Genomic DNA, 22,386 nt, shown 5'->3' with positions numbered 1-22,386 from the left:
CGAGGGCATAATCCCCAGGGCAACCAGACCTTTCAGTACCAAAGCTCATACGTCGAGCATTCCGAAGTAGGAGAGCATGAGGTCTTGTTTCTGCCACCCATCTGTGGTACACTGTGGTGACAGTCCTTGTACACTAGTACTTGGGAAGCTTGGAACACTGACACAGAATAGCTTCAAAAAAAAAATCTCCAGATAGACCCAAGGTTTTCGTCAGGGATATATGACAGATGATCATGTGAGGTCCAGGTCAGTCTGGTCTATGGCTAGTTCTAGGACAGCCAGGACTACATAGAGAGACCGTATCTCCAAAGAAAAGAAAGCAGCATTGGATAACGGTATAGCATATGGTGTGGGGGGGGATAAAAGGCTGTGGCACTCATGGCTGTGGAAGCAGCAAACTCTGTGAAGCGCCCACTGCTGCCCTGCACTTAACAAGGGTTACTACGGCTGGGACAGAAGTAAGTGTTTGTTACCGGTTTTCTCAGGGAATGGAGAAGGGAAGAGTCGGTGCGTGCACAGAACAATTAGAAGATGAGAGAGGCTGGAAAGCTGAGCCTGGGTACAGCAAAAAACAGCCATGGGAGCAGAGTGGCTCTGGTGTTTCCCAGAGTTGGTAGATACTTTATTTTTATGGTCAAAGATACAAATGTGTTTAGGGACATTTCATAAGTCATCATAAATTCTGTCCTAATCCCAAGTTAAAATTCACTTAGTGGTGTGTGTGTGTGTGTGTGTGTGTGTGTGTGTGTGTGTGTGTGCGCGCGCGCGCGCGCAACTTGAGTAAGCAGTTCAAACCAGCAATTTCTAAAATCAAGGATGCTAACATCGTTTATGTAACTAGATGCATCTGTGTAGTGGTATTGTGTTTCCCAAAATACTGTGCACCCTAATAAACTTATCTGGGGTCAGAGACAGAACAGTCACAATATTAAACATGAGGATAGGCAGTGGTAGCATACGCCTTTAATCCTAGATACAGAGGCAAGAAAATGGTGGCACTCATGCCTTTAATCCCAGAAAGCAAGCCTTTAATCCCAGGAAATGATGGTAGAAAGCAGAATGGTATATAAGGCATGAGGACCAGAAACTAGAAGCATTTGGACTGGTTAAGCATTTGGCTGGTTAAGCTTTTAGGTTTTGAGCAGCACAGTTCAGCTGAGATTCATTCTGGATGAGGACCCAGAAGCCTCCAGTCTGAGGAAGTAAGACCAGGTGAGGATCCGGTGAGGTGAGGTAGCTGTGGCTTGTTCTGGTTCTCTGATCTTCCAGTTCACCCCAATACTTGCCTCAGGTTTGATTTTATTAATAAGAACTTTTAAGATTCATGCTACACATCTGTACCATCTAGTGGAAGTCTTATGTCTTAAGGGAATGATCTGAGTCTCATGAAATGACTGTTCCACTGGAGAGGCCAACTTGCTTCTCATCCCGGGCAACTGCTCCCAGTTATGGACTGACCTCACTATGTGATGGTCTGCAAGGGTCCTGCAAGGGTTGCAGAAATCTCACATGATTGCAGAGTCTGGACAGTGATGGGAAAGTGCCTTTGGGGGGGGGGTACCTGAATAAGGTGGAAAAGCTGACCAACAGAAGCCTCACTTTTTCTTCATGACAGCAGAGGTCAAGGATGGCAAATTAAGAATTAAAAATGTGCACCACCAGTTCTGAGACCCCCAAATGTGATATGCTGAACTGAGCGAGAATATGACCAGAAGAGTTAACACGAGGGACACGGATGCCAACAGAAGGCTGAAAGGCCCAGCTTTATCCTGCTTTTACCTGTGACCTGGGAGTCTACAAGCTCCATGAGGGAGCTTTACAAAAGCACTGGGGCCACCGTGATACAAATAAGAGATTGCTTTCCGGCTTCCGGGCAGATGATGTACATGTAGAGAGCAGACCTGAGGAGCTCTGGGATCGGGAGAGGAGAGGAAGGCTAATTTAATTAGCTGAAGTGTCAGAAAAGGGACTTACCGTGACACATATCAGCATATGGGCAGCAGAGAGAGGGGAGAAGCCAGAGCAGGTGAGGAATTGTCTCCCAAAGAACAGAGAGTCATTCCACGTCTTCACTGATCCAAAAGCTGGTGATCAGGGGTACTCAGAGGAGGGCGTGGCAGCCACGGAGAATGGGCAGGGGCTTCTGGTGTGTCTTAGTTGGGGTTTCTATGGCTGTGAAGAGACGCCATGACCATGGCAGCTCTTCTAAAGGAAAACATTTCGCTGGGGCTGGCTTACAGTTTCAGAGGGTTAGTCTATTTTTTTGTCATGGTTGGAAACATGATGGCGTGCAGGCAGACATGATGCTGGAGAGGGGCTGAGAGTTCTACATCCAGATCGGCAGGCAGCAGGGAGAGAAGGGTCACACCGGGCATGGCTTGAGCATCTGAGACCTCAAAGCCCACCCTCAGTGACTCACTTCCTCCAACCAGGCCACACCTCCTAACAGTGCCACTCCCGCTGAGCCGATGGGGGCCATTTTCCTTTAAACCACCACATGGTGCCAGGCGTGGGTTTGCTAGGGTGGGGCAATGGTCCGAGGCACAAAGGGAGCTTCACGACTGCATGCTTCATGTGTCACGGACAGATTAGAAGGGTGGGACTGGAGCTGGGAAAACACTAAGCCTTTATTGTAAGAACACATCCAAGCAGGAGCCAGGGGTGGTGACAGAGAGCCCGCTGATTGCCACCCCCATGTCCCTCTGTGTGCAGGGAGGAAGGAGTGGCAACCCCCGGAGACAACAGCAAGCAGAGAAACTCCTTCCCTGGTCCTTAGGCCACCAAATCAAACGTGTCTCACCAGCTGCTTGGCATGACGGTCTATGATGTGTCACACCATGTTTTGCTGTTTCATCAGGAAATGGAAGCAATGGAAGGGAGCCCTTGTTTTTACCACCATGCGTCATGTCCAGAGTTCCTTGTAGAAAAGCTCCAGCAATAACTCTCTCAAAGGACTGCTCTCCCCATAACCTAACATGCTTTGTGTCGGCTGAATTTGCTCCCAAAGATGGCCACAGCCCTTAGTTAGGTTCCCCAGCACAGGACCATCTACAGAACTGCACCCAGTTCCAACCAGCCTCGCTTATGAATACCTTACAGAACGTTGAGACATTTTTTAATTGGTAGGTTGTATGATCGACTGAAGACTAGTCCATAAATAAGCACACATCCTAACCCCCAACACCAGTGGTGTTATGGGGTGAGAGAGACTTTGCAGAAGTAGGTAAGGCTCCTGAGATGGGAACATTCCCTGTATTACACGGGTCAGCTACAAGGGTCCTCAAAGGAAAGGAGGAAGGGCCCCAGAGGAAGAGGCTGTGAGCCAGACTCAGAGCGGAGGGATGTGTGTAGAAGATGCAGAAGAGTGAAGGGATGCAGGTGATCACTGACCACTGTACGGACAGAGAAATGGGTCCCCACGTGCTCAACCCCAGAGAAACCAGCTCTGAACACCTGAACTTTAGCTCAGGAGAACTCCTTCCAGACTCGCCTCCAGAACTGTGACTTTGTGCTGTTTCAAATCACCAGTTGTATTGTGATTTGTTATGGCCGCAACAGAAATCTCAGTTCACAGAGGTGGACAAAACACCCTGTTCCCAGACTTGAAATTTCTACAGCTCCTAGAGTGGCAACCTGACTCTTTTCCCTAATGGTAGATTAGGCCGAACTCTCAGTTCCATGTCCACTAGCAAAACAACCCACGTCGCCCCTCTGTGGCTGCTTCCTTTCCTGTTAGCTGGGGATGAGGACAGTACACTCATTATTAAAAAAAAAAAACTGTGCAAGCAGGAGCTGAGTTCGTGCTTGGAAATTGCAGAGATCAGTGGCCAGCTCATTAGAGGTCCCCAAAATACATCAAGAACTTTTACCATTAACAAAATTCAGCTCTCTGGTCATGAGAAAGGGGCAACTGATGGTCAGCAAGCAATGAGTGGGATCCTAGGAGGACCCCACACCGTTCCTGCTTCCTCAACTTTGAGCATGAAACAAGTAAAAGCAATATGCAAATTCTTTTTGTTTGTTTTGTTTTTCAAGATAGTTTCTCTTGAACTCAGAGATCCACCAGCCTTTGCCTCCTGAGTACTAGGATTAAAGGCCTACACTACCACTTCCAGGCCAATATGCAAATTCTTAAAAGTTTTGTGTCTTTAAAAAAAATTATGTATTTTACATGTATGAGTGTTTCGCTTGCGTGCATGTATATGCACCATATGCATGCCTGATGCCCAACTAAGGGAAGTCAGAAGGGGAATATGATCCTTTGGAACTGGAGTTTCAGGCGGTTGTGAGCCACTATGTGAAAGCCTGGGTCCTCTGTAAGAGCAACAAGTGCTCTGAACACCCCCGAATCATCCCTCAATCCTCCCTGCGTCTTTTATGTGTATGTGTTGCTTTCTACTTCCAGCAAATAATGAGTGAGTTGCCCTTCCCTGCTTCAGGCAAGATAAGAAAGTTGGGGTTTGTGGCTCCATGGATGTGTAAATTCTGTACTGGGGGAGGAGGATCACTGAAAGGAGTCGGGCACACCCCATGGCAGTATAGGACTTGAGCACCCCCACAATGGTGTAGAAGCCAAGGACTCCCACAGCGGTGTAGGAGCTGAGCATACCTCACTGCGGTGTAGAAGTCCACACCCCACAGAGATGCTGGAGCTGAGCACACCCCACAGCAGTGTTCACATAGCCCTGAGGGTAGAGGCTAAGAGAAACTTTCTTCCCTTACCTGGACCAGAACCCAGTGCCTGTGTTTGCTCTAGACTCCCCCTGATTTAATCAAGCTGTCAGAAATTCCAACTTCCTGGCAAAGGACAAGATTTCTAGGGACATTTAGAGACTGGGGTTTTTTTTAGATGAGACCAACTATCTCTGATCCTCCCATTGAAATTAAAATGGGTTAGCCAAGCAAGCTAACGGATATAACCTAAATCCTTCATATCCCAGTGGATCAAAGTAAATAGAATTCCCCACCACATACACCATGGTCTACACAGTGGACTTCGTTGGTTGAAACAAGTGAATCGCCTCCAAACAGCAATCTAAGGGCTGGGCTTCTCTCATATTCAGACTCAGCCCCCTCCTGCAGCATGAAATCCACCCCACGCAAATGGATGGAGTGCATCCAGAGTGTGCAGGGCTGTGGACAGGCCTGGAGAAGGGTGCTCCTGTCAGTCCACAGAGGACTGTAGGCAGAGCTTAGAGAAGCCTTGTAACTCATACCAGGAAGGAAAGAGGATATGCAGCAGGAGGACCACAGCCAGGCCTGGTGGGTGCAGAGAGACAGTTCTCACATATGAAGTAACCACCAGGGCGCTCTCTCCTTCAGGAAACCTCAGGAGACATGTTGGGCCCTGTTGGAAACCGAATCCGAGAACTGAGGGGCCCATTTGCGCAGGATTGTTCTATTGGAGGTCAGCGCCACAAGAACATGGTAAAGTTTGGGTTCTATGCAAGCCTTTTCTCTCCTGGAGTCCCCTTGCCTCACTGGCATGCAGGAAGTGTGATGGGAGCTAGCAATGGCCCAAACTCTGCCGTGAGAGGAGACAGCTTTCTGGGACCTTGGGGAAAATATCTTGATAATTTAAAGCAAGAATTTATAACTTCCTTGACAGACATCCACTGCCTTTACCCTGGGGCCCACCCCTACTAAAATACAGAGATATGCAGAATGAGTAGATGGTGATGATTCCATGCTCATGGTTCTGAGGTGAGAGAGTTCTGGAGGTGCCTGACATTTCCTCTTTTATTTGTATCTTATTTTGTTTAATTATATTTTTTTGAAACAAGGTCTTCTATGTAGTCCTAACTAGCCTCACATGATGTCCTCAGACATGCAGTAATCCTGCCTCAACATCCTGAGTGCTATGAGCTTATGTACCATCGTATCTAGCTCTATTTGAGCTGTGTTATGATAAACTGATCCTCCAAGACCCTGAATTATCCATTCAAATTCATTTTTTTAATAAGAATCAATTACAAATTATGAACAGAAATTAATAATCAGAAAAGATATGTTCCAGGATATGTGACTCAAGGGAGGCTTGGAGACAAAAGCAGGACTAAAGAGAATCTCACGAATGCCCTCTCAACATCTTGGACATGCTGCGAAGAGTGAAGAGAGAGGCTGTTTCAGAATGGATCATAGGGGGATAGAGAGATGGCTCTGCAATTAAAATCGTGCTCTTACAAAGAGCCAGAGTTCAGTCCCCAGCACGCACATCAGGCATCTCACGACACCTGTATCTCCAGTTGAACGAGATCTGACACCCTCTTCTGAACTCCACCAGTAACACACACACACACACACACCTTCACACACAAACACACACGTGTGAACACGCGTACACACACATGCATGCACGCACACAGTTTTTAAAATTAAGTAAAACTGAAAATGGCTTGAGGTTTTTTACGCTGAAATACAATCAAGCCAAGCAATCACCAGCTTTTAATTCTCCTACATTGAAGGAGGCCCTCCGAGTGTGTGTGGAGGACTATGGGACTGCCTGAGCCTGGAAGATCAAAACAAGACTTTCAGCAGGAGGAGAGTAATCAGAATTGGTACTGTTGAGATGGCTGTAGGTCGAAAGCCCATGCTGCCCGCACTGCCCGTGCTATCCGGAACTGATGGCTTGTTTGGAGATACAACGAACTCATCTGAGCAGAAGGTGTGGATGTTTGTGTTGTTAAAGACAGTCACAGTCAGGTTGCAGGCGCTTTCTGTCGCACAGCCCATTCCGGCCATCACCAAGGGAAAGAGGTTGCTGTTTCCCACTGCTAAGAAGAAGACCCAAGAGTTAGTTTCCTCTCTCCTCTCTTCTGCCCTCAAAACCCACATGCACTGGGAAAGGAAACTGTGCTCAGAATGGTCCAGAGTCCACGACTTCTTCCTCTTGACTGAGATGCATGAGCTCATCTCCATTCCATCCATGCAGAGGCCCAGCCGAAGTGTCCTCTGGTCCCATTGTCTTCTTCCCAGTACAGAAGGAACCTTATAGGGACCGTCACATCTCAGACACAAGGCTAACACTGGGGCCTCTGAATGCCTCACTAGGGGAGATGAGCATGTTGCCCACAGGGAAGAAGGCCAGATGCAGGGCTTCAACTGTTGACGAAACCCCTCCTAAGGTGCCTGTCTTCCCTACCCAGGCTCCCCTTCTTCAGAGGGTTCTGAGTTCTCTATAAGAATAACTATGGAACACACTGGATGTCTATGTTTCCCGGGGTAAACTGAGGTAGAAGCCTGTCCCACTGTGGATGGCTTCAGCTCTCTTCTATATTCTATGACACCCCTTTTCTTCATTCATCTCAACTCTTCTAGACAAAGGGCCCTTCCCTTGCTCACCCCAGAACTTCTGCCAAAATTCTTTCCAAATAAAAACATAGCTTGCCTCCAGTCTCATCAAGCTATCAATCCTCCACTTAACCAGCTCCTAATACACCACTAATTCCACGGAGCTTTTCATGTTTTGATGAGGATTTGCTAGCTCATCCCTGCAGCGTACAGACCAGATCAAAACCCTACAGTTATTTTAGCGGTTAATTCCTGAAATGTATCTATGTTCCTCACAACAAATACATACTTTTCTCTTACATGGGAAATTATAAATATTTCACTAAAGTCAGTGGCTTTAAGCAAAACTTGAGTGCTTATTGATGGAGTCTGAGTCATCCCAAGAATGATGATGGCTTCTGGAACTCAAGTGTTATCGCTCTGTGTACTTCCGAGTCAAGGTCCCACTCCAGAATATCACAGCAACACAGGTACCCAAACTTGATTCTTCTGTGGGAAGCAGTTAAATTTTTTCCTCTCCTTCCCTCGGTTCCCATCCCCTAGCCCAACTCTTCTTCTGTCACCCTTTTTTCTCAGGATAAACGGCTCCATCTGAGGTTTAGAGGGACAAGCAAACACTTGGCCCCTTATTGACCTTGCTCTATGGAGGGAACAGTTTCTAAGATGATCTGCCCCCATCATGCCCATCTCTTGGCAGAGGTGCCCAAGTGTTGAACCCATTGAATCCACCCATGTCACACCCGGGTTAATCTATGTGCCCAAGAGAGCGCAAGCTGAAATGATACGTCACTTCTAAGATGAGGGCTTGAAAAAATCTCAACTCCACCAATGACTCTATGCCTGCCTCTCATCACTTCTCTGAGAGAGAAGCAGGAGGATATGCTAGAACACTGGCATCCTATGAAGAGACCAGAGGAAGAGAAAGTGAGACCCACCAAAAGCAAGAGTGAGCTGGGAAGCAGATCCTCCATCTGAAGAACCATGAGACACCCTGGGCATCTGAAGGACCCCAGCTTATACCAACAACAGAACTCAGCTTGATGAGACACCCTAAGATAGCCGCACAGCAATGCCTTTCTCAGTGTATAGTCGTTCAGATCCTGAATGGTGATAACTATGTCCTGTTTTCACCTGTTAGGTTGTGGCACAATTATCTGTATAGTAATAAATGGCTGATACACTGTATGTACCCTGAACAATATGAGCGTCACAATGCTTGAGGAAATAATCATACCTGTGCCGATAACCAAACCGCACTTTGTCTCATTTCCTGTGCAGCTCAGGAGAGTTGGGATATTCTGCATGCCTAGCTCCGTATAGTAGGAGAGACAATGAACACCGTTGGCTTCTGCGGGCGGCGGAGATACTGAATAGAGAGAAAGGGGTATTTATCATGAGGAATAGGCAGGAAACAATAGCTGAGAAAGAACAACACTACCTCACCCAATCCAATACCATATAGTTCTTTCATGATCGAGGGGGGCGGGGGACCTAAACTGCCATAGGAGGAGGGAGCAGGAGGCAGGAATCTGAGATCCTTTGGAGGTAATTGGGTGCCCATCTATCCTCACCTTTCTTCAGTCACTTGGCTCTCTACTGTGGCAGGAGAAAAATTCCTAGACATTGGATAAGAAGGTGATCTGCCATCTAAAAAGATGCTGACCAAAGGGTGAGGAATTAGCCAGGCGTGACAAGCCCATACATTCCTAGCTACTCTCACTTGAGAGGTTGAGGCAGGAGGATTACTTGAGTCTAGGAATTCAAGACAAGCCTGGGAAACACAGAAAGATCCCATGTCCACAACAAAACAAAGATGAGGAATTAAACAGGTGAGGAAAATCTCTCAGCTGAAGGATGGGGGGTGGGAAGCACATTGAAATCAATAGACTCGATGACAAGAATGAGTACCAACTCACTGTCACTCATTCTCCCATCCAGGCAACAGGCTTGTATCTACCCTTACACTTCCCAAGGACAGGGGCCTCCGGCAAAAGGAAAGACAAGCACGCAGCTCTGAAGCATCCCAGTGCAGGGAGGAGTCCACAGATGGCCAGAGGAGCCATGGTGCAGGTATCAAGGGTGCAGAGACGAGCTGGACTCACATCGTGCCCTCTTGGTCGCACTTAGCAGTGTTACAGCATTGCTGGTTATATCTAAATGTCTGTTGGTCCCCCACTGTTGCCTATATAGTTTGGTCATGCACACCTGTACTCCCAGCTACTTCAACTTTGGAGGCTGAGGCAGGAGACTCGCTTGATCTCAGTAATATAACACAAGCCTGGATACATGCAAGACTCCATCTCAACCACACAAAAATTCAAGATGAGGAACAAAATAGGGGAGGAAGGTCTCTCAACTGGAGAAGCAGACCAAAGCATTTAAACCTACAGATTCATTGAATCTACTTAGAGAATAGACCCAGGACCAATTACTGCTACCCAGCTGTCAGTCTGTGTATGCAAGTGTGTACACACATACTCAAGAGAAGGGCAAGTGTGTATACACATACTCAAGAGAGGGACTTGTATCCAACCCAGACCCTTACAAATGAAAACTTCAAGCAAAAAGGGAAGGCAAGTATCAGGGCTGCAGCCCATCAGCAGAGAGATGGACTCCTGGAAAGGCAGAGGAGTCCTGAGCAGGTGGCGGGGCACAGACAGGAACTGTACTCACGAGTTATGTCCTCTTGGTTGCATTTGTCAGTTGTGCAGCACTTGTTCTCATAGATAAATCTCCGTTGATCCCCCAGTGTTGCTGAGAATGTCAGTGCACTGCATGTGTCTGAGGAACACCCTTTTTGCTTCCACACAAGGTCTGTACCTGTAGCTGCAGAATATTGAACCACCGGGTAAATTTTCCTCCTGAGCTAGCAGTAAAGAACCTGTCCCTTCATCCCCTCTGCCTTGAGCACTGCTCTTCTCCAAGAGTCCCTCTGCAATAGTCGCTTTCAGAGAACAAACCAACAGAGGGACCATTTGCTACAAAGGGGGTGACTGGTGGTAGAGTACTTGCTTAGCATGCATGATAGCCCGAGTTTGATCCCTGACACTGTGAAAGTAAGAATGGAGTCACACCCGAATGGTCCTCACCATGTAGAATCTAGGTCCTACAACAAGTGCATGCTCCATCTCCACCACCTCCCAGAAAGAACCCCAGGCTCCCAGTCTCATCCTGGAAAGGAAGAACGATAACCTGGAAGATGTTCAAGGTGTGAGGGTTGACTTACATGGTGTATCAAATTTCTGGATTTGATTGAAGCAGCCTTTAGTGGCTGTACAAACATTTGTGGCTGGAGAACATGACTCGTTTACACATGAAGATTCTGTACACTGGTAGCTCTCTGCAAGGAGGAAATGTACATCATTTGAAAGGTAATCCCAGAGCCTTTTAGTTGATGTTTCCTAGGAACCAAGAAATCATGAGGGGCTAGACAGACCACCAGAGTCTCATGTGGTTGGTGACCTCCCCAAGGCTCGACTGCTCACCTCCCCCTTCTTTAGGAGAAAGGAATACCATGTTTCCTCTTACCCACAGAGCCGACAGTGAAGGTGGTGAAGACAAAGACTGTGAGGAGGCTCTTCAGGCTGCAGGACCAGGCCATGGTGACTTCTGTGAACACTGCATGAGGTGCAAGAGAGGACAGTGGGGTCAGAGCTATGGGGTTCAGACCTGTAATTCAGCAACCCACACACCAGACTGTGTTGTTTGTCCAAGTAGGCATTCATTCAATCACTCCTTTGTTCATTCACTCATTCTTTCTGAAAGCCAAAATTTATCAGACACTGGCTTTATGCTAGATGTGGCCATTTGGAAGGATAAAAACTGGAAAAGACACCATATCCTCTATCAAGGCATGGGATGTGGGAAGGGGTCTTCCTTCCCGGGATTCTTCTTGAATGAGTTTAGAGAGCACTAGATCTCCTTCCACAGCTGAAATGGCTGAGTCAAGAAACAGCTCCTCTGGAGAGTAAGTGGAGGCTCTCTATGTTCTAGAAAGTTCTGGGCCATGGTGCTCAAGAGCAATCTGCCCCTTAACTAAGGACATGGATTCACCACTTCCCAAGTCACCTTGCCCCTAACAGCTGGCCTCCATTACCAGGTATCACAGCCCATATTGGAAATGCTCACCAAGAAGTAGTCCTGCTCTTCTGAAAGGACTGCCTTGAGATGGAGAGGATGGCCAGTGATCTCACCAGAGAAAGGAAGAAAGGAATATTTTCTCTGTACTCACTACCGTTGACTTTTATAGCCCAGCGGACAGTGCCTGACAATTAAGGTACTGTAATAGTATCTTGGCATGAAGCCAAGTGCACTAAACTTCCTGGTCTTCTAGAGAGAGAAAAAGAGATACGGTGAGAACAGCACTTCCTGACCCCTGGCTGCTTAGGAGGGGCAGGAGGCTATGATGGTCCTGAACCTCCACTGGGCTAACAGAAGAAACTCTAGGCACTTGAAAATTCCAGAGTGTAGGATCTTGGCCCCACACCATCCCCCACTTTTCCTCAGTGAAAATTTCCAGCATTCCCGCTCACAGACTCCATTCTTCCTACCTAGAATCCACGTGCTTCTCTGCTGGAGAGGAAATGAGTATGTTCCTCTACAGCATATTCATTATCATTCTTCCTGGTTTTAGACCAAACTCTTGCTAGCTCTATATCAGCCTACTTATTTGCAATGGAGAAATAAACAAGAAATATTTGCAATTCATCCACCCTTCTGAAATTGTCTAGATCTTGATTATATTTTATCAAAATCCAGGACAGTGTGGCAGGCACAGAGATTATGGAGATCCCACCTAGGAACCCACTATGTTAAGTGTTGAAGAATGCGGAGCTACAGGAAAGGGATGGCATGGCTGTCCAGACTCCCTGAGGCTAGGGTGTGGAGGTATGGGAGGAGACATTCTGACAGGGAAGGATGAAGTGTGGAGGTATGGGAGGGGACATTTTGACAGACACAGAGATCAGCAGAGCCTTGGCTGTAACTTCTACAAAGACATGAAACCCTGGGGAGGAGGAGAACTGAGCTTTGTCCTTGGGGGTCAAGAGTGTTGTCCATCATGTCCAAGAAAGAAAGAGAGGCGGAGGCAGAACACAAGTGTATGACAGCAATGAGAACAATGGCAAGGCATGGTCAGTTCCTGACCCAACAAGTGACTCCAGCAAGGACCACAGCAGAGGTTCCTATTCTCTAGGCTTCCAGATGCCTGGGATGGTGGCCCATCTGACCAATGTATCCACTGAGCACCCCAGCTACGAGTTCACTCAGGCAGGCAAGAGCATCTTGCCCTTCTCAGCAAACTCCCAGATTAAGACTACTCCAATAACCTGAACTCTAAATGTCCTGGCTGGCTGGCATGATCTTACATGATCACACATAGATACTCTCTTTCCATCCCTGTAATGGGCTGTGGGAAGGTTTGATCTCTGGTCCACACAACTATAGTCAGTGTTGTGTTGGCTGGTGCCTCAGTTTAAACCCATGCACACTAAGGACCCTGTCTAACCTCCCTAACCTGGTCCACAGGCTACATCTAACCCAACTATTAAAGAGGGATCAGCAGTGCCAGCATTTTCACATCATATGGTCAAGTCAGTAAACATCAGCTCATCCATCTGGAAGCTCAGGGTTTCTGTGCATTAACTAGCAGAACACTTCAGCCAAACTTCAGGGGGCAGAGATGTGTATGACATAACGGTGCACACCTTTAATCCCAGCACTTGGGAGGCAGAGGTAGGTAGATCCTTGTGAGTTCCAGACTGCTCTACATAAAGACTTCCAGACCAGCCAGAGCTACATAATAAAACCCTATCTGAGAGAGAGAGACAGAGACAGAGAGAGAGACAGAGAGCGCAAACTTCAACTTCCATAAAAGGAGAATTATTTCTACAGGTACTTCCTGGACTTTCAATATCAACACATATTCTTTGTGCAACAGCTAGAACTTGACGGAATTCAGCCCACTATTTACACAACAAAAAGAGTCCCCAAAATTAACATATAGAAGACAGAATCACTGCACCCCAGAATGTAACTTTATTTAAAAGCACAATCTTCCTAGAAACAGGTCAAGACAAGGTCATTCCTGTGGGTCCTTATCCAACAAGAGGTCAGGACACAACATATGCCAACTTCAGGCCATATAAAGGGGAAGATGCTCGCTACAGTCCACAAACAGAGCCTCAGAGAAAGCAGACCTACTGACCCTGGATGTCACACTTCCAGCCTCCAGGATCACGGGAGCAGGCTGTGTTGTGTGTCATCCCGCAGTGGTGCGTTGCTGTGACAGTGCTTTCAAGCTCATGCTTGGGTAGACTAGAAGATGAAGAGAACAGCCTTAAAGAAACACTAGCTTTCTTAAAGAGAATTCTGGATACGCTACCATGTGGGATCCATAGCCACAGGCTAGCTCACACGGTCTGGATAAACTCCTATGTCATGAACAGAGTCCTCACACAAGACTGTCTTTGAGAAGCTGAAAGTTAGGGCCTCGTCAGAGAAACTGGACTTTTTCAAGTCTGAGAGTCAACGTTCTCATCCCAACAGTGAGTGTGAGTCTGTAAGTCTGTGTCCCAAGATCTCACCATCCAAGCAGCAGAACTCCGAGTGCAAAGTTTGTCAAGAGCTCTCACAACTGCTCTGCCTCCTCACAGCAACCACTGTGAGCCCTGTAACCGGTGAAGGTGTTTTGAACTATAAAATCTCATATGTTCTCGAGAAACACACCCAAGATTTAGGAAACTGGGCTGGGAGAGGCAGGTTGCCTAGCTGGAAAAAAAATGACAGACAGGACTCTGCAGTAGCAGCCTCAGCCCTCGGGACGGCACATACCCCATTGTGATTTTAAGGGTGTCTAGTGGAGACTTGACTGACTTGGCAGAATCTAGCAAGGAAACTTTAAACTCTATCCACACAAAGAAACTACATTGAGATGCCATCACACCCCAGTCAGAATGCTAGTCATCAAGAAAATAGTATCTAATGATAGCTAGTATATGGACCAAAAGGAATCCTTCTAGAGTGCTGAGGGGAATATAAACTAGTCTAGCCACTGTGGACATCAGTGCGGATATTCCTCAAAAAGCTAAAACTAGATCTATCATATGGCCTGGCTATGGAACTCCTTTGGGGCACAGAGGTATCTACACATCAATTTTCGTTGCGGTACTGTTCACAGCGGCTAAGTCATAGAACCAACCTGGATTTCCCAAAACAAAAGAAAGGATAAAAAAATGTGGCTGGAATTTTTTTCAGTCAGCAAGAAGAATGACATTATATTACCTGCAGGAAAAATGCATTTTCTGGAGATGATCACACTCGATGAGATAGCAGCCTCAGAATGACAAATGTCACATATTTTCTTTTGTGGGCCACAGATTTTATAGATACTGAAAAAGCCCAATCGCTTTGGCTGGGCCTCAGCTCTCACTCTGGAAGAGACTCACAAAGCTTCAACCAAGGCAGACAAGGCCAAGAATTGGAGTTTATGGTGTAGAACTGGACTCATCAGGAAGCTGTGAGCTAGCCTATGGCTCTTTCATTGATGTCATACTTTTCCAGAACTCCTAAGAACTCTGGCTTTTGTTTAGGTCTACTCTAGTCTCCTGGTCCATCAAAGTATGAGTTTGCGAGAACTACCACAACCATGTACTACAGAGGGATGGTGAAAAGAATGGGGCTTATAGTCTCACAACCCCGGAAGCTGGAACTCTAAGATCTCGAGTTGACTGATTCTGCAACACTTGCTCAATTGTCAATGGCTTTGGCTAAATTGAAGAACTTGAGTTCACTAGGAAGCATCACCTCAACACTATTTGAGGACTGGTAGCTGTGTTAGCAGAAGGCTGAGCTCTAGAAAGATCTGGTTAAAGAGGAGATGCTGGAGGTTCGAAGTCCAGATGCCGTTTGAATCAATCGGCTTGATTGGTCGGGCTGATTGGTTGATTAGTTTGTTGGTTGGTTTAATGCTGTTTAGCACTGGTTAATGGATTGTGGGCTGCCAGATGAATGAGATGGTGGCTATGGTCCAGGCCATGGGGTGATGGACAGATAGATGTGGGCAGAATGTTGGATGCTGACTGCTAGGTTAGGTGTAGGACAAGGAGGCTGTGGACCAGGTTGGGAAGGTAGACAGGCTCACTGCAATGAATGGGGTTAAACTGAGGTGCCAGCCAGCCCCATCACTCTCTACAGTTGTACAGAATAGGTATCCAAGTTCCCCGCAGTCCCTTAAACAGGTGGAAGGAGAGCATCTATGTACAAACATATAAGAGTATTTCAGCCCACCCTGAGCATTTAGGTCTAAAGCTACTGTAGTAACCTTGAACTTGTGAATTTGGCTGCTGAAATAAACTCCAGGCTGTGGCTCTGAACTGTATGTATTAGATGAATGGACCACCATCCAAAACATCTGAAGACCTGGAGATAAGAACTTCTGATGTCTGTGGCTCCAGTCATTTTCTAGGAGCTAAGAGCTGACTTTCAACCCCGTTACTTTTTCACATTTCACATTCAGGTCCTGCCTCCATTTCTCTCTTCCTTTCTTGGCCATGGGAGACATCATTGGAATTACACATGCAGCTGCAGATGGCTCATAAGACTGTGTAGAGCAAAAACTCCTGTCAGCTGAGATAAGGAATCTTTTCCAGGCACATGCCAGATGTTCTCCTAAGGAGCCAAAGGACAGTCAGCACACTGTCATCTATCACATGTTCCTGATTACAATAGCCTCAGGGCTTCAGGGCACGTTCTTGTTTAACCTGTAGGAACTGAAGATGAAGTTTGTGACTGCTGAGATGATTTGCATATTGCCTCATTGAACCTGTTTTTATGGTGGGCACTTAGCTTTGGTGGGACCAGTGTCATCTTTTGCTATGTGTACTACAGCAATTTCATGGGCACCTAGTAGAAACCTCTGACTGAGTTGGCAGGTCTCTGCCTGGGAAGAACAGACAAAGTCCCACTGTTTAAATTGCTGCTGCAGGTACCATCAGGCACAAGGAACTTCCTGAATCTGTGAAGGGGCCGGGGAGGGAGAAGGTATTGTGTCATAAGGAAATAGGTCCAAAGTCAGATGACTTTATCCACTAGACTAAGAGACATTTATGTTTTCTCGTAGTTCTGATTAATGTCCGTGTTCAAAAAGTCCCAAAGACAAGGGCATCTGGAAGAATAAAAGGCCTAGTTAGTGTGAGATATGACAGTGGTCACTTGTGTTACCTGTTGCCTTTCCCCACTTAGAGTTTTCTATCTGGAAGAACAAGTGGGGAGAACACATTGGCCCTGTGGGAGGAGATAGAGGCTACAGCTGGAGGGTCTGGGGTCTAACAATGAACTTGTTTATTTTTATATAAAAAAATTAAATAAGGCTGGCAAGATGTTCGTGGGATAAAAGTGAGTGTCACACAAGCCTGACAACTTGAGTTCAATCCCCAGAACCCATTTGAAAAATGAAAATTGCCAGATATGGTGATTTGTATCTATAATCCCAGCACTCTGAAAAGCAAGATGGGAGACAGAGATAAGAGAGTCACCCAGAACCTCATGGGCCAGCTAATGGAGGACTCAGCATAGCATCAAAAACAAGAGAGACCCTGATTCAATGTGATGGAACTTTCAAAAGTTACCCCCTGACTTTGTCTTAGTGTTTATTGCTGTGAAGAGACACCATGACCAAGGCAAGTCTTATAAAAGAAAGCATTTAACTGGGGCTGGCTTATAGTTTCAGAGAGTTAGTCCATGGTCATACGGCAGGAAGCATGATAACATCAGGCAAATGTGATGCTGGAGAAGCAGCTGAGAGTTCTACATCTGGATCCGCTGTCAGCAGGAAGAGAGAGACATGGGGCCTGACTTGGGCTTTTGAAACCTCAAAGCCCACCCCAAGCAACACACTTCTCCAACAAGGCCACACCTCCTAATCCTTCTCAAATAGTGCCACTAACTAAGCATTCAAATGCAGGAGCCTATGGAGGCCATTCTTATTCAAACCACCACAGAACCCCATACAAGCATGGCATACATACACTCACATGAACATGCATACAATAATAATTTTTTGTTTTGTTTTTAAGAATTAGATCTTCAATGGATAGTGCAGGACAAATAACATCTTCAATATATATAGACAGATTTTGTAATCACAAATTCTGAGAAGACTGCTTCTTACATAAATACGTAAGTTTAGAGGCATTTCAGAAATTATTGGAAATTCTGCCCTACTCCAAACCAAAGTTCATTTGATATTCTTTTTTCCCTATGAAGCCACCAACTCAGTGATTTTTTTTAATTCAAGCATTATAATACAGTATAGCCAACAACTGACTAGCTTAGTAGTTATATGCTTATGAATGATGCTAGAAAATCAAGTCTCATTTCTGTAATTAAATAATTATGTTTCTCTAAGAGTGGGGAAGTTGATGTGTATAAAGAAAACATTGCAATTCATAACATGCAGTAGTCTCAAATCTGAGCTGATGTGTTTCAGGCAGAGTGTGTTAGAGTCATAGCATGACAGCAGGAGGAGCACATATGTGTTCAGAACCAAGGCGGCAGTGACGATGTGGGGTGCAACACAGGCAAGTTCTCCTACAAACAGCTCAGATTCATAGTGTCTTAGATTTGGAATTAGCTTTTGGTCATTATATAATGAGACGCCTTTACAGTCGCCAATATGTTTGTGTGTTGTTTGTTTTTACAACCCTCACATTCAGTTACACAGCTCCATTGGGGTCATGACTAATGGCTTAAGAAGTTATGGTTTAGACTAATTTCCAATCTCCCAGCAGGAATTCACATCATACCATAAAAGCCAGCTTTAGTTGACAAAAATGTCATGATTAATAATAGGCTATGTATTCTAAATAGACACTCACTTCAGTGAAAAAAATAACCACAAGGTCTGTGTTATACAGACTGGAGCTGTTCCCAACCTATACCTGAGATTGTTCATGTACCTGAAAACACAGCACAGAAATGATGGCCTTAGATTAAACTGTTCCAAATTATAAAGCCAAAATATGTCTATTGAGGGGGGAAATCATTATAAAGTGTAAGTTACATCATCCACAAACAGAATGATTGGCATATCCATACATTAAAATCACACTGGCCCACCAAGGGGTGGGAGTGAAGAAGGAGCCCACCAGCCTGCAGCTGTTGCCCCCGCCCACCCTTGTTGCCTGTCACCACAGCTCATTGGTTAGGCCAGTTCTCAGCACTCTGTCCCAAGATCCTCCAAGAAGCAGGCAGGCTTTCCCTGAGAGCTGGAGAGCTTACAGGCCTGTAAGGAACTATCTAATCAGATAATTACGATTGACACTTTACTAAGACTTAGAAATCTCTTGTCCAGCTATTTTCAAATTATTTGAAATCTACTTCATATAGTTTCATGTCCTGGTTCCTAACTTTGTTCCCTGAGCATCGCTGCACACTGAGGGTATCCTAGGCCACCAATCTCCTGTGAGCACAGAGTAATTCTGTCACTAGCTGAGGTCATCTGCTTCTGGGAGAACATGCAGATGTTTCTGTTAATTTACATTTGGGCTAAAGCTGCCACTTTAGGTAGTGAACTTTCTCCTACATTATTGTATAAATAAATTCCAACTAGACCAAGGGCATATTCTTTTATTTGTTCAGATTTTGTTTAAACTGATTTTTAGGTCAACACACAAGGTAATGGGTTTTATCATGGCATCTTTTTTCTGGTTTTGTTGTTGTTGTTGTTTGTTTTTTGAGACAGGGTTTCTCTGTGTAGTTTTGGTACCTGTCCTGGATCTGACTCTGTAGACCAGGCTGGCCTCGAAGTCACAGAGATCCTCCTGGCTCTGCCTTCCAAGTGCTGGGATGAAAGGCGTGTGCCACCACCGCCTGGTTTTATCATGGCATCTTTATACTTACGTGTCATTATACTTTGTTCCCATCTATTTCCTCCCCACCGCCCTTCTCTGTGACTCTCTTGCTCCCTCAAGCTAGTTCCCTTTCTTCCTGGTTAGTGTTCTCATCTGCTTTCCTACTACACATATCTCATAACCATCTCTGTTTCCCACTTTCTTTTTTTTTTTTTTTTTTTGGTTTTTCGAGACAGGGTTTCTCTGCGTAGCTTTGCGCCTTTCCTGGAGCTCACTTGGTAGCCCAGGCTGGCCTCGAACTCACAGAGATCCGCCTGGCTCTGCCTCCCAAGTGCTGGGATTAAAGGCGTGCGCCACCACCGCCCGGCCATGTTTCCCACTTTCTTAAGATCTCTTCCTTCCCACTCATGATCCTCTTTCTAACGACCTACATGGCCACACACATAAAAACATGTGCATGAACATACACATGATGTTGATCCCGTGTTTTACGTAGAAGAGAAGACTTGCATTTGCCCGAGTCTGGCTCATTGCACTTAACACTGTTTCCTGAAAGTGGCCTTGCTTGATGACTGAATAAAATTCCATTGTGTGTATGCATCTCATTCTCATTGGCTGCTCCTCTGTTTATGGTTATATGGGACTGTTTCCATTTCATGGCTATTGTGAGTACAGCATGGACAAGCACAGGTGTACAAGTGTTTTTGCAATAAGGTAACTTGGAGTCCTTTGGGTAAGTACCTGGGTTTGATACAGCTGACTCACATGGTAGCACTAGTTTCATTTCTTTTTGAGGGCCTTCATGTTGGTTTCCCTGTGGTCTACACTAGTTTCCATTCCCACCAACAGAAAGTCAGGATTCTCCTTTCTAGACACCAGGATTTGTTGTCTCTATGAGGGCCATTCTGATTGGGGTAAGATGGCCCCTCAAAGCAGCTTGACTTTTCATTTTCCTGATGGCTAAGAATGTTGAATACTTTTTAAAGTACTTATTGGCCATTTCAATTTCTTAGTCTAGAACTATTGTATTTTGGGCCCACTTGTTGGTTGGAGGAGTTTCTGGTTTTTGCAGTTTTTCACATAGTAATCCCCTGCCTGATATGCAGCTGGCAAAGCTTCCCCGGTCCTTCAGCCATCTCTTCCCTCTGGTGTTGCTTCCTGTAAGAGGCCTTCTTTGGGGCCACCACCCGGCTCCCAAATCATGACATGGAGGCTTATTATTAGTTATGAATGCCCAGCCTTAGCTTAATCCTGTCTCTGGCCAGCTTTCCTAACTTAAATTAACCTGTTTCTCTTCATCTATGTTTTGCCTTGGGGCTTTTTGCCTTTCTTTTCTTCCTTCTGTATGTCTTACTTTTCTGCTTCCTCCGTGGCTGGGTAAGTGGGTGGTTCTGTGGCTGGCTCCTCATGTCCTTCTCTCCCTCCTCTCCTCTTACTTATTCTCTCTGCCCACCAGCCCCATCTGTCCCTCTCCTCCCTAGCTATTGGCCATTTGGCTTTTTATTAGGCCAATCAGGTGCCTTAGGCAGGCAAAGTAAAAAAACAACACATCTTTATTAAGCAAATGCAGCATAAACAGATACAACACACCTTCACATAGTTAAACTAATATTCCACAACAGTTTCCTTTGCTATGTAGAAGCTTCTTAATGGTATACCATCCCATTTGTTAAATCTTTGGGTTTGTTCCTGGGCTGTTAGAGTTTTTTTCAGAAACTGCCTATGTCTGTATCTTGGCAAGTTTTTCCTGTGTTTTTCTCTCTATCAGTTTCAAGGTTTCAGGTTTATATCTTAATGTCTTTCACCAATTTTGAAGTGTGTGTGTGTGTGTGTGTCTGTGTGTGTGTGTGTGTGTCTGTGTGTGTGTACATGCATGTGCAAGTGTATGATCAGAGATATGGATCAAGTTTCATTCATCTACACGTGTGTGATAGTTTGAATAAGAATGAACCCCATAGACTCATAGATTTGAATGTTTGGTTACCAGGGAGTGGCACTATTAGGAGGTGTGGCCTTGTTGGAAGAAGTGTGTTGCTAGGGGTGGGTTTTGAGGTTTCAGAAGTCCAAGCCAGGATCAGTGGCTTTCTGTCTCTTCCTGTGGCCTGTAGATCAGGATGTAGAGCTCTCAGCTACTTCTCCAGCACCATGTCTGTCTACATGCCACCATGCTTCCTTCTGTGATGATAATGAATTAAAAACTTCTGAATGCAAGCAAGCCCTAGTTAAATGCTTTGCTGTGGTCATGGCGTCTCTTCGCAGCATCAGAACATTGACTGAGACAACATGGAAATCCATGTTCCCCCAAAACATTTGTCAAAGAGTCTGTCTTTCTTCAATATGTGCCTTTGAGGATTTGTGAAAAATTATGTGGTTGAGTCAGGCTATGGTGGCACACACCTTTAATCTTAAGAGGCAGAGGCATGAGGATCTCTGTGAGTTCAAGGCCAGCCTGATCTACAGAGCTAGTTTCAGGACATCCAAGGCTGTTACACAGTGAGACCCTGCCTTGGGAAAAAAAATTATGTGGTTGTAAGTACATGCATTTACTCCAGGCTTTCTATTCTATTCCATTAGTTGACATGTCTGTTTTGTGACAGTACCATGTTGATTTCATTTTGATGGAGATTGGGTGTTCTGATATCCAATATTGCTTTCTACTCAGGATGCATTGGCTGTTCGGGGTCCTTTATGCTTCCATATCTGTGTTAGGAGTCTTCGTTAGTTCTATAAAGAATGTTGAAATGTTATATTCAGTAATCTCGTCCTCTTCACAATATCAGTTCTGCCTTACCCATGCAAGGGTGGGTTTTTCAGCCATGCAGCTGCCTTTAAGTCACCCATATTGATGTAAACCAGTGGTTCTCAATCTGTGGGTCACATATCTGACATCCTGCATATCAGATATTTACATCACAATTCATAATAGTAGCAAAGTTACAATTATAAATTAGTAACTAAAGTAATTTTTTAGATGAGGGTCACCACAACATGAGGAACTGTATTAAAGGGTCACAGCAATAGGAAGATTGAAAACCAGTGGTATAAGCAATCCCTCATTCAGGTGCCTGGAAGCAACCCAAATAAACTCACTGGTTCAACAAGGCAGATTTGTGTGGAATCATTTCTTTCATCTGTCATTATTTTCTGTCTAGGATGAATGGACTCCCTAGGCATGAATTGTTCACACCTCCCCAGGGAAAGTCAGACAACACTCGACAGTTACGAATCATCTTGACTGAGCACAGGA

The 22,386-nt window shown here is 45.6% G+C and overlaps 1 protein-coding gene across 1 annotated transcript; it reads right to left on the bottom strand.

The window, feature by feature from the left end:
- Positions 1–5,938: 5,938 nt before the first annotated feature.
- Positions 5,939–10,891, bottom strand: LOC102926422 (protein RoBo-1-like). Its single transcript, XM_042283349.2, has 5 exons — positions 10,819–10,891; positions 10,517–10,630; positions 9,964–10,116; positions 8,525–8,656; positions 5,939–6,773 (listed from the first exon to the last, which is right to left on the bottom strand). The coding sequence occupies exons 1-5, from the start codon at positions 10,889–10,891 to the stop codon at positions 6,517–6,519; spliced, it is 729 nt and encodes a 242-aa protein (XP_042139283.1). The 3' UTR covers positions 5,939–6,516.
- Between the last annotated feature and the right edge of the window lie 11,495 nt (positions 10,892–22,386).

Source organism: Peromyscus maniculatus, chromosome 8 (assembly GCF_049852395.1).
Source record: "Peromyscus maniculatus bairdii isolate BWxNUB_F1_BW_parent chromosome 8, HU_Pman_BW_mat_3.1, whole genome shotgun sequence".
In the NCBI taxonomy this organism is placed as follows: domain Eukaryota; kingdom Metazoa; phylum Chordata; class Mammalia; order Rodentia; family Cricetidae; genus Peromyscus; species Peromyscus maniculatus.
The sequence above is the reverse complement of the archived record's forward strand: the minus strand, read 5'-3'. Positions and strand labels throughout refer to the sequence as shown.